A 12513-nucleotide genomic window follows, 5' to 3' on the forward strand; every position below is an offset into this window, starting at 1 on the left:
TGCAACTGGGTTCATGCTAAAGCTGGAAGTTAAGAAGAGTGGTCAGAACACAGGCTTATCTCGCTTGGAATTCTTAAGGGTTTGTCAAAAGACTGCAGACTGCCCTTGCCAATCCCTCCCCACCCACCCTGGTATAAAGGGCCAGCCTCAAATTGGCGTTAGTTATGGGCTGTGTCTACCCTGAGCCCTGCCATACAGCCTCAAGGGGTCCCACCCATAGTCAAAGGCCAATTAACCCATAAATATCTATACCTACTGTGTACCACAAAAAATAAAAAAAAAAAAAGGCCAAAGATATTCAAACATGCTATAACCCATCCGTCTCTCACTCCCTTGCTGAACTGGTCCAGAAGTCGGCAGGGTGTCAGTGAGCCAGCCTGCTGTGGTAGACTCTGATGGCGGCTCAGACTCCCTTATAATATTGGGCTGTGAGATCCAACCTTATTGTTGGAAGAAGGAAGCAGACATTAAGTTTGAAGGACTGTCGCACAAACAAATTGGTCTTTCATTTGGAGTAATAGAGGATTGTAGTTCTCAGTTCAGTTCAACCAATATGCTCTTAGCATCTATTATGTACCAGGCTTCATGATGTTGCTGAGGATACAGAAGTGAAAATTGAATAATCTCTATGCTGAGTTATAAAACTATAGAACGCTAGGTCTGGAGGGAACATAAGGGTCATCTACCTTAATAGAATTGGAAACTGAAGCCCAGAAAGGGAAATGCCTTGCCTAAGGTTGTTAAACAAGACTAAATGACTAGAAAGAATCCTACCAGCATTTTCTAGTTCACAAAGAACCTTTTCAATACAGCGTCTTATTTATGATGTGTATTTATGAAGTGGGTGGTATTAGCTGTTCTGAAGAGAAGCAAGCTTGTGGGCACTATCCTTCCCATCCAACAGTTAGGGAAACTGGAGTCCCAGAATGGGGGTCTTCCTAGGATCACATAGTGAGTCTGTCAGAGCTTTAATGAGAACCCAATTACATCCCAACTGCAAAGCCCACCCTCCATTCCTGTGTGCCCCCTGCAACTCGCCCCTCCCCAGGTGCCAGGTGGGCAGCCTAGCACTGGGTCTCTGTGCTATCCACCATTCATGGGCAGCCTATGTCCTGCTCTGTGCAGTGGCACTCCCCCTCAGGCATCTGCAGTCCCTGGACACCCCGTCTCTTGCCCCACTCTAGCAACTCCCTCCCCATTGACCAGTTTCCAACTCCTCGGTGCCTGCAAGTGGCAGCCTCCTCTGGGGTCTGTGTGGTGCAGGGGAATCTCCCTAGGCTCCTGGGGATCCTGGGTCCTGGGTGCAGAGAATCTCCTTTGCACCAGCGTCCTGGGTTCAAGTCTTAACTCTGCTCATGGCTTACTGTGTGACGTTAGACAACTCACTTAGCTTCTCTGAACATCAGTTTTCTCCCTTTGGGGGCGGAGGAGGTAATCCCTACCTGTCCCACATAGAAGGAGCTGTGAGGGGTCTTCATAAAACATAACACACTGTCCAACCACAAGGTGGTCTTAATGAATTCCTTTAATATTAGCTTGTACCAGATCAACATGCATTCTCTCCCAGGTGACACACTTACTTAACAAGGCCTTTTGATATCTTAGTTCAAAAGACTCATGGTAGCTTTGGGGTGGTTGGTCAGGAGGGAGGCCTGCTTTCTCCTGGAGACTGAGACCCCCCGCCCTTCTTGAACAGGCCTGGAAGAGGGGAGCTGTGTCATTGGGGAAATGGCCCCTCACTTTCTCTATGATCTTGGGCAAGTCTCTGTCCCCTCCAGGCCTCAGGGTCCCCCACCATGAAGTGGATGTGGTGGAACTAGGTGGATTTTGAGGGTCCTCCTGGCTCAGATGTTGTGGGTTTGGGGAGGGCCTGCCAGAGCTGGTGAGAGGTGACTGCTGTTTGCTGCTTGCAGGCTTCCTGGAGAAGAACCGAGACACCCTGCATGGGGACAGTATCCAGCTGGTCCACTCCTCCAGGAACAAGTTCATCAAGCAGATCTTCCAGGCCGACGTCGCCATGGTAAGCTGGGCGCAGTTTCCGTTGTTCAGGAAGGGCTCCCACGGGCCAGGCCTGGGTCTAAGTCCTGCCCTTGTCCAACAGCTTCAGCTGAGCCCCCTGGCCACATAAAGGGTATGGAGCTTTGCTGTGGCTCCAGGAAGGGCCTGGAGGGGCCTCAAAGGTGCTCCCATCTGGTCCTCTTGTTGTACTAACTGGGGATATGCCTGGGGTGCAAGGCCCAGAGAAGGGTCACCTGAGAGGTCACAGAGCAGAACCGGCCAGGGATCGGTTTACTGTGGGGGTCCACCCCCTGGAATCTAGCTGCTAAAGGGAACATGGGCAGAAAGAGCACATCCAGCCTGAAGGATGTGGGGTGGGTGTGGATACTCAGAGAAGCTGGCCCAGAGGGCATGTCTGCACCAGCCCCAGACCCCATCAGACAGTGGGAGAATAGCCCCTCTGCCTTTCCTTAGGCCCTAGGGTGAGGGTCTAGTGGATTTTCTCCTGCAGGGTTGCATGCCTTTTTATTTCATATTTTCCTCCTGTCCCATGGCTTCCTGGAGGGTGCATGAAGGTCTCATGTGGAAGACAGCCCCTGCCCCCTCCATGCCTGTCCAGGTGCCTGGCTGTCCCCTGCCCTCAGGATCGCCAAGGCATCACAGAGCTTCCAGGACCCCAGACCTCTCCCTGAGGGTCCCCCTCTCTCCATGGTGGATTTTGAGTGGTTTTGTGACCCACCACGTTCTCCTTGCCTCTCCTCTCCCCATCTCACCCTGCACCATGGTTCCTGTTGTAGTTTCTCTGTGGTTATTCATCGGGTACTCTGCGCCACTTAGCAGCTGCTGCAAAGGTAAAAGACCCCAGCCCGGGGCTGAGGATGGTGGGAGAGGCCTCAGCGGCCTGGGTGGGGCTTGGTCCCGAGCTCCCACAGTGCTGAGGCTCGGGAAAAGGGCTGGGCTTTTTCTCCTTTTTTTGGAGTGTGTTTTTGTGTGGAGTGGTTTGTGGAGTGATTTTTGTGTTTGGTTTTTGAGTTGTGTGTGCTGCAGGCATTTCTTTCTTCAAGGAGGAAACTGAGTTCTAGGAGAGGTGCAAGGCTTGCCCAGGGTCCTCTGGGAACCAAGGACAGAGCGGGGACTCGAACGCAGGTCTCCTAAGGCCCCTTGGAGGCATCAATCCCCAGTCCTTCCACCAGGCCCTGGTGGGCGCCTACGGCCATGCCTTGACCAGATCCTCAGATAACCTTGCAAGGCAGGAGGGACAGGTGGCATTTTCTGCATTTTGCAGATGAGAGACTGAGGCTGAGAGAGGGGTTATGACTCATTCCAGGTAACAGCATTCTGACGGGGAGCTGGACTAGGAGACACCATTCCCCGGACCTCCTTAGGTCTGAAACAGCAACCCTGGTGTGTCCTGAACTCTGGTTCAGGCCGTGGCTCCCACGGTGCTCTAGACCCCAAAGGTGCTGGGTACCCCTTAGCAACAGCATAGTGCTGCCAACCCCTTTGCCTCCTTTTCTCTCCTCAGCCCTCCGTTTCCTCTCTGCCAAATACTGACTTCCTTCCACTTTGGCCTGGCACTGAGTCCCTTTTCCTTCCTGCCTGCCTGCCTGGCAGAGTTCTGAAACAATCCACACACCCCTGGCAGTAGACAGGGCATGTCAGGAGCAAGGAGCTTGTCTGGATGGTGGCCTCTCCCCTCTGCCCACGGATCAGCCCTGGAACAACCTCCCGCCCCCGCTCACCCTGACAGACCAACACTGTAGGCTGGCCGACTGCTGGGGTGCACGCAGGGCCGACCTGAGAGAGGGGAGTCCTAGGCACTCGAAGCGCTGGCACCCAGGAGAGTCCCCACCCGAAGGCCCTGTGCTGTAAGGTGGCTGCATTGCTGAGACAGGCGTAGCTCTGGCCTCTCCCACTCTTTCCTCTTCTCCTATAGCCCTGCCGGCCCCACTCGGTGAGCCCATCCATTCCTCCTGGTCTTGGGCATACTCTGGTTAAACCCCATCTTCCCCTCCTACCTGTTCTTCTCTCTCCTCTGTCTTTTCAAAACTCCTTGAGGCATCTGGGAATGCTCCATGATATTTCCTGCTTGAGTTTCCTACTCCTGGGATTAGAACCCACTTACTGAGAAATCATGGAGAGGTCAAAGTGCAGGAGCCCAGAGTCTCTAGAAATGGCCCACTCCGGAAGAAGTTTTAGGAACAGAGAATTAGGATACAACAGTGACCAATCTGATACCAGTTACATCTACTGGGCACCTCTTCTGAGCCAGGCTGTGAGCTAAGCACTTATATTTATCACCTCATTCACTCCCCACTGCAACCTGGCGAGTAAGTACTATTACTCCCACTTTACAGGTGAAGAACTGGGGCCCAGGCTGGGTGTGGTGGCTCACATCTATGATCCCAGCACTTTGGGAGGCCAAGGCAGGAGGATTGCTTAAGGCCAGGAGTTCAAGACCAGCCTGGGCAACATAGTGAGACCCTGTGTCTACAAAAAAATTTAAAATTAGCTGAACATGGGGGTGAGCACTTGTAGTCGCAGCTACTTGGAAGGGGGCTGAGAAAAGACAATTCCTTGAGCCCAGGAGTTGGAGGCCGCAGTGAGTTGTGACTGTGCCACTGCACTCCAGCGTGGGTGACAGAGTGAGACCCTGTCTCTAAAATTTTAAAAAAGAAAGAAACTGGGGCCCAGAGAGGTCAAGGTGCTTGCTGAGGTCACACACCTTGGGACACAACAGGGATTCAAGCGCAGGCCTGCCTCAGGGACTTGTCTAAGGCCACATACAAGCAAGGGCTAAAGTGAAGTTTTCCAAGTCCCTGCTTTTTAAAAAATAATTTTAATTTTTAAAAATGTACTGTGCTGGCTCCATAAACGTCACATCTTAGGAAAGAAAACATACTTCGTAACTGCTGAAACACGATGGCTTTTTAAAAGGAAGATGAAAATCAGCTTGGTTAATTGTCAGACATTAAGTCACAGTTTATTCAATGACAGTGTACTAGTGTGGCAATGCTCCCATCAGGATGGAAGCCCATGCCACCTCTTGCAGTGATCTGAACTCCCATCATGGGCAGGCCCCTGAGCCCTGAGTTTTCAGCCTTTGACTCCTACATCTGCCTCCCTGGGGCAGCCGTGGGCAGCCCCACCGCAGCCCTTGCTGGTGAAGGGCCCAGCCCAGCTGTGATAAAGGCAGCTCTTCTAGGATATTGAGCACTCCCTGAGTAATGCCTAAGCCCAGTCATATGTCCTGGGTCCCCGAGCCCAAGAGACATCTATCCACTCTATGCAGGTGGCCTCCTGCCTGAGACTTCCCAGCCCCTTTCATGTCACGCTCTGGGGTCTTCCTCTCAGATCCTTTCTGGGGAGCATTTGACATTGGCCTTTGAACTTTTCTCTTCCACCTTTACCCCATCCCCATCTGCAGATTATCCCAGAAAACAGCAAATACCAGGAAGGACAGCCTTTCCCCACAATGAAATAAAACCAAATCAGAAACCCAGATGGCTACCTACAAACCTTTATTGAGTATCTACTATATGCCAGGCATTGTCATGGGTCTTGGAGACGTAGCAGTGAACAAAACAGAAAAAGTCTCTGTCCTTATGGAACTTAAGTTCCAGCAGAAGAGTGGATAGTTAGAAAGCCAAGGCCAGGTGCAGTGGCTCACACCTGTAATTCCAAAACTTTGGGAGGCCAAGGTGGGCAGATTGCTTGAGCTCAGGAGTTCGAGACCAGCCTAGGCGAAATGGCAAAATCCCATCTCTACAAAAAATACAAAAATTAGCTAGGCACAGTGGCACACACCTGTAGTCCCAGCTACTCAGGAGGCTGAGGCAGGAGGCCGAGTCTGGGAGGTCAAGGCTGCAATGAGCCAAGATCGTGCCACTGTGCTCCAGCCTGGGAGACAGAGTGAGACCTTGCTTCAAAAATAGTAGTAAATAGATAGAAAGCCAATAAATAAGTAAAAGCTACAATGTATCAGATGGTGAGATGCAGTATGGGGAAAGATTAAGGAGGGAGGAATGCTCCGTGATTTTCAGTGGCGGGGTGGGGGGAAGGTCAGGAAAGGCCTGCCTGAGAAGCTGAGCAGGAGGTGAGGAAGAATGTGCCCAGCCACATTCCGGAGGAAGGGCTTTGCAGGGAGAGGGGACAGCAAGCACAGATGCCCCGAGGTGCTTTGCAAGCCTATGCCTGCATCCCAGGTGCACCCCAGGCAGGGCAAGGGGGCTGGAGGGGCTGGAGGGGAGGGAACAGGTGTTATAAAGACCAGAGGCCCCTGGGACTAGCTCCTTTGGGGCACTTTGGGTCCCTACAAGGACCTGGGCCTTCATGCGAGTGAATCAAGGAGGCGGTGGAGGGTTCTGGGTGGGGAGAGGATGTGGTTTTGTTTTAGCAGCCTCACTTGGGCTGCTGTGTTGAGAGTGGAAGGGTCCCAGGCACTCGAAGCTCCAGCACCCGGAAAAGTCCCTGTCTGAAGGCCCTGTGCTGTAGGGTGGCCTCGCTGGTGAGACAGGTGTGGCTCTCGGCTGTCCCACTCTTTCCTCTTCACTAGCTCCCCATTCCCAGGGGAGGGTGGCCTGGAGTGTGGGGGATGGAAGCAAAGAGACTAGTTGAGGGGTTGCCGCAGGAATTTGAGAGCAATGCTGGTGGCTGGGACCAGGCTGACGGTGGAGGAAGTGGTGAGGGGTCAGGTTCTGGAGATATTTTGAAAGTAGAGCCTGTAGGATTTGCAGATGTATTAGATGTGACAGAAGAGGCACTGAGGACAGTTGCTAGATGTTTGACTGGAGCAACGGGAAGGTGGGAAGTTTCTGTGAACCCATGGATGTCACTAGGAACCAGTTCAACAGCACTTCAGTAGATCAAAGTGTTGACTGTTACTTATGTCAGGTAGGCCCTGGCCACGCAGCAATAAAGAGGCAGACCCGTCCGGTCCTCATGGGGCTCCCAGCCCAGCAGGGAGGACGGGCAGAAAGCAGTCGTTTTATTGTGATGACCAAGACCAAAGAAGGGCGTGCGTGCGCGTGTGTGTGCACGCAGTGGTATGCGTGTGCTCCTAGTGATGTGTGTGTGTGCATGCTGTGGTGTGTGTGTGTTGTGTGTGTGTGCATGCTGTGGTGTGTGTGTGTTGTGTGTGTGTGTTGTGTGTGTGTGTTGTGTGTGTGTGCATGCTGTGGTGTGTGTGTGTTGTGTGTGTGTGTTGTGTGTGTGTGTTGTGTGTATGTGCATGCTGTGGTGTGTGTGTGTTGTGTGTGTGTGCATGCTGTGGTGTGTGTGTGTTGTGTGTGTGTGTTGTGTGTGTGTGCATGCTGTGGTGTGTGTGTGTTGTGTGTGTGTGTTGTGTGTGTGTGCATGCTGTGGTGTGTGTGTTGTGTGTGTGTGTTGTGTGTGTGTGCATGCTGTGGTGTGTGTGTGTTGTGTGTGTGTGTTGTGTGTGTGTGCATGCTGTGGTGTGTGTGTGTTGTGTGTGTGTGCATGCTGTGGTGTGTGTGTTGTGTGTGTGTGCATGCTGTGGTTGTGTGTGTGTTGTGTGTGTGCATGCTGTGGTTGTGTGTGTGTATGTGCATGCTGTGGTGTGTGTGTGTTGTGTGTATGTGCATGCTGTGGTTGTGTGTGTGTTGTGTGTGTGCATGCTGTGGTTGTGTGTGTGTGTGTGCATGCTGTGGTTGTGTGTGTGTTGTGTGTGTGTGCATGCTGTGGTTGTGTGTGTGTTGTGTGTGTGTGCATGCTGTGGTTGTGTGTGTGTTGTGTGTGTGTGCATGCTGTGGTTGTGTGTGTGTTGTGTGTGTGTGCATGCTGTGGTGTGTGTGTGTTGTGTGTGTGTGCATGCTGTGGTTGTGTGTGTGTTGTGTGTGTGTGCATGCTGTGGTGTGTGTGTGTTGTGTGTGTGTGTTGTGTGTGTGTGCATGCTGTGGTGTGTGTGTTGTGTGTGTGCATGCTGTGGTTGTGTGTGTGTGTGTGCATGCTGTGGTGTGTGTGTGTTGTGTGTGTGTGCATGCTGTGGTTGTGTGTGTGTTGTGTGTGTGTGCATGCTGTGGTTGTGTGTGTGTTGTGTGTGTGTGCATGCTGTGGTTGTGTGTGTGTTGTGTGTGTGTGCATGCTGTGGTTGTGTGTGTGTTGTGTGTGTGTGTGCATGCTGTGGTTGTGTGTGTGTGTGTGTTGTGTGTGTGTGCATGCTGTGGTTGTGTGTGTGTTGTGTGTGTGTGTGCATGCTGTGGTTGTGTGTGTGTGTGCATGCGTATGCGTGTACTCATGTCAGGGGCCCTAATGCAGGCTGGCTACAGCCCAACTTGGACAGCTCCCCTCCAGTGACTGGGGTCACCCAGTGCTGCTGCTGGATCAAGTTGAGGACAACCCCGGGGGCCACAGGTCTGACCACCACCCTACCTCATTGCAAATACTCCCCAGCTTCTCTGGGCAAAGTCCTAGAATATATTCCAAATACAACGCAATTGGAAAGCATTGCAGATTTCAGAATCGCAGGCACTGGCTCTTTCTCGGAAGGCCTCATCACAGTCTGGTGGCATAGTACCTAAATTGAATATGAGCATAACACCTTTGTCCCCCCAAATACCTCACATATCTACATCTGCACCCCTGGTTTTTGATGCTACAGGATATCAGATGAAATGGTGACTCTAAAAATATAAAATCTTGCAATATTAATCAAATGAAGTCAAGTAAAATAAGAAATTCTCAGCCAAATGAAAATTGCCAGGAAAACACTAATCAAGATGCTTTGGAACAAAACCTAAGCTCTGTGTCCAGTTCCCATCAGTCCTGCCATTTGGCTTCCTGTTTGTTTGAGGCTCAGGCCTTCCCCCACCTCATTTCACAGTATTCTCAGAGGGGACCCCAGTAGGGCAGGGAAGCGCAGGGGGGCTCACTGGCTGCCAGGATCACCCAGGTGTGGCTGGTGGAGCACAGAACCCCTGGCCTCATCGGTGCCACAGTGCGGGGGTGAGGAGGAGGCTGCTTGTGTGCCTTCTTAGGAGGATTAGCCAGGCCTGCCCTGCCCCCAGCCTGCTGCTGCCGGCTAAGCCTGGGAGGGGAGAGGTCACCACCGGCAGCTCCCGCCCCTCCTCCTCGCGCTTGCCCACAGGTTCCCAGAAGGCAGCACCACCTTTCCAGGTTGCTGTTTACTGAAATATGCCCTGACCTCTGACCCTTGTCACAGCCTGGTCAGATGGATAGATGGCATCACCTCCACTTAGGAAACTGAGGCTCTGCAACATTTAGTGACCTGCCCAAGGGCACACAGCTAGGAAGTGGTGGGCCAGGGCTTGAATCTAGGTTTATCTAACCCCTGTCTCTAGAGATGACCTCAGTGTCCTGAGGTGACCAAGTCCGATTACTCCTTTATACGGGGAAGGGGGGATGAGACTCAGGGGCTGCACCTTGCTCAGAGTCATCCGGCGCACCAGGGGCAGGGGCAGGGGCAGGCTTGAGACTCCCAGTGCGGAGATCTTCCTGTAGGGTTCACTTCCCCCTGGCCCAGAGGTGGTACCTTTGGAAGTCCTGGGAGGCTTCCTGGAGGAGGTATCTGGGGTCCAGGCTCCAGCTCAGAAGGTGGGGAGAGGCAATTTGCAGGAAAACTTCGAATATGGCCCTGTCCCTCAAACCCTGACCCCGCTGACCTCCCCTCCCGCTTCCTACTGGGCGGCTCATGGGACACTGGATAGGGGCAGGCACAGCCCCTCCCATCTCTGCCGTCCGTCCCCCCAGGGCGCCGAGACCAGGAAGCGCTCGCCCACACTCAGCAGCCAGTTCAAGCGGTCACTGGAGCTGCTGATGCGCACGCTGGGTGCCTGCCAGCCCTTCTTCGTGCGATGCATCAAGCCCAATGAGTTCAAGAAGCCCATGGTGAGTGGCCCTGGCCTGGGGTTGGCAGTTGGCAGCTAGGTTGACGTGGAGGAGCTAGGTCAAGAATAAGGTAGGGTGGGAGTGAAGGATGTGAGACTTTGTCCCTTTGGGGAATGGGGGGCACCCAGGGAGCTTACAAAACAAGGCCCCCTATTTACTGGAGGCAGCAGGTGCCTTGGAAAGAGCCTAGACTGGGGCGGGGGGGGGGCGGGGCTTGCAGCAGGTTCAGATCCTGGCTCTACCACGTACAAGTGAGCGACTGCAGACAAGGCAGTTTCTTCTCTTATGCCTCAGTTTCCTCATAGATGGAAATGGGACTGACCGTACCTTCCTCCTGAGGCTATTCCATGCAGTAATGCTTGCAGATGCCCACACTCAGCAAGTGCCCAGTGATTGACAGCTGTGGTTCTTGCTGGGGCTGCTTCTTTGAAAGTCCCCTTCTCCTTTGTCCCAGCTCAACCACCACCTCCTCCTGGAAGCCTCCCCCGTCTCTTCAGCTGGTTGGGATATCCTCATTCTTGACTTTTCTGAATAACATTTGTTGTGTCCTTTCTGTGTGCCCAGCATAGGCTGGATGGTCAGTCCACAGCCTCCTTCAACCTTCTCAAACAGACCGTGAGAAAGGGACTGTGCTGGTCCCAGGTTAGAGATGCAGGACTGGGGACTCAGGAAGGTTAAGGGGCTCAGGCTGGGGCCACCTCGCTGCGAGCCCTCTCCTTTCCCAGCACTGGCTCTGGGAGGGTTGTTTACCCAGAGGCCTGCAGGGAGGCACAGGGGGAAGCTGGGGCCTTGGGATCTAGGGAGGGAAGGAAGGCCGGGGAAAGTGACCCGGAGAGAGAGGAAACAGTCTCCGGAAGCTGACAGGCTGCAAGACCGTCCCTTCCCGCTGCCTCCTGCCTGGAAAACATTCCCCAGAGTGGATGAGGCCTGTCCCCTTTAGGACTCAGGTCTGCAGGGGCCTGAGGGCTGCAGAGGGTTCCAGTGAGCTCTCCCTCTAATGCAGGGGGTGCAGGGGACTGAGACCAGGGCACTCGGGCACAGTCTCCCCTGGCTCTGAAGTGGGACACTTCCCTCAGCCCAGTCCTCAGCATCTGTGGACTGGGCCTTGGCAACAGCCTCCTCAAGGGTCTCCTGCCTCCCTTGCCTCCTGTCCTGCCTGCCCTGGCCCCCAGTGACATTGTTCTCAAATGCAGACCTGGCCCAGTCTCTCCCTGCTCTAAACCTTCCCTGGCTTCCAGCATCCATGGATGAGGCCCTCACAGAGCCCCACAGCCTCACAGCCCAGCACCTACCTTCTACTCTTTCTCTCCAGCCCCTCCACCAACCGAACCCCAGGGCCCTTTGAAAAATGTGCCTCTTCCTTAAGGCAGCTAGAAAGTTGTCTGAATAACCGCGGATCTACAATAGCTGCAATGTGAAAGGTCCTCCCTGGGGCTGTGCAGAGCACCCCTCACCTGCACAGCCATAACTTGGCCTGGACCAGCCTCTCTAGTTCCCTCAAGGTTCCCAACAAAGTCCTGTGCTTTCAGGCTTCCACACCTTTGCACAGGCTCACCCCCTCCAGCCTTGGAATACTCCCCGTCCTGTCAGGGTTAGGGGGATAAAGACGCCTCCTCCATGAAGCTCCCCCCTTGGGTGTCCCAAGGGGAATTAATATCTTCTCTGCTCCCAAAGCACACAGCTCCACCACGACAGGCCTCTCTTTATGCTCTTTTGTGGATTTGAGCTGCAGATCCAGGTGCCTGTCCCAGCTTTGCTCCTCCCGTGCCACGTGGACTTGGCCTTTCTGAGCCTCTGTCTGGGTTGGTCAAGTGCACAGCAGGGCTGCCTCCCAGCAGGAGCCTTGGCCCTGATGCCCTTGGCTGTGTGCCCGGCAGCTGTTCGACCGGCACCTGTGCGTGCGCCAGCTGCGGTACTCAGGGATGATGGAGACCATCCGAATCCGCCGAGCTGGCTACCCTATCCGCTACAGCTTTGTGGAGTTCGTGGAGCGGTACCGTGTGCTGCTGCCGGGTGTGAAGCCGGCCTACAAGCAGGTTCGGGGCTGAGTGCGCAGAGGGCAGGAGGGGAGGGTCCCAGCTTTGGCTGGGCAAGGGTCCCAATTTTCTTATCAGGACCATGGGTGAGGCTTGATATCTGCTCAACCTCTCAGGTGCAGCATGGAAAATTGGGGTTCAGGTATTGGAATCTGAAAATTTCAACCCCATTGAAAATTGGGGTTCAGTGGGCTTCAGTTGCCATGTTCAGCTGGTGAGGACTTCACACATGGTGGTGTAAGGAACAAGACCAGGGCTGCCACGCGGGCCCTGGATGTCAGTTGTGAGAAAGGGTTTTGCAATCATACCATCCAGCTGAGCTAAGGAGAAAACTGGGGCTCAGAGAAGGCAGGACCCAGCTGAGGTCACACTTCGAGTCAGGGGCCGAGCTCAGGAAGAGCCCTGCCTCTCAGCCTTGGGGACACTCCGGAGGCCTTCCCACTGGAGAGGCTGCCCATTCCCTTGTGTCCCCCGTCCTCACTCCAGGGCGACCTCCGCGGGACGTGCCAGCGCATGGCTGAGGCTGTGCTGGGCACCCACGATGACTGGCAGATAGGCAACACCAAGATCTTTCTGAAGGTGAGCACAGATGCCTTCCCTGGGCTGCCCTGGG

The 12513-nt window shown here is 54.0% G+C and overlaps 1 protein-coding gene across 5 annotated transcripts in view; it reads left to right on the top strand.

Moving 5' to 3' along the window:
• The window catches only part of MYO7A (myosin VIIA), an 88690-nt gene that overhangs the window by 35669 nt on the left and 40508 nt on the right, over nucleotides 1–12513 (top strand). For all 5 annotated transcript variants that reach the window (XR_008492268.1, XR_008492269.1, XM_054437814.2 and 2 more), the window contains exons 15-18: nucleotides 1914–2020; nucleotides 9727–9864; nucleotides 11742–11900; nucleotides 12387–12479. Coding sequence is in view for 3 of the 5 variants with exons in the window: in XM_054437814.2 (XP_054293789.1) it covers nucleotides 1914–2020; nucleotides 9727–9864; nucleotides 11742–11900; nucleotides 12387–12479 (497 nt within the window). In the remaining 2 variants the exon portion in view is untranslated. The remainder of the gene's footprint in view (nucleotides 1–1913; nucleotides 2021–9726; nucleotides 9865–11741; nucleotides 11901–12386; nucleotides 12480–12513) is intronic.

This window comes from Pongo pygmaeus, chromosome 9, assembly GCF_028885625.2.
Source record: "Pongo pygmaeus isolate AG05252 chromosome 9, NHGRI_mPonPyg2-v2.0_pri, whole genome shotgun sequence".
Taxonomy (NCBI): domain Eukaryota; kingdom Metazoa; phylum Chordata; class Mammalia; order Primates; family Hominidae; genus Pongo; species Pongo pygmaeus.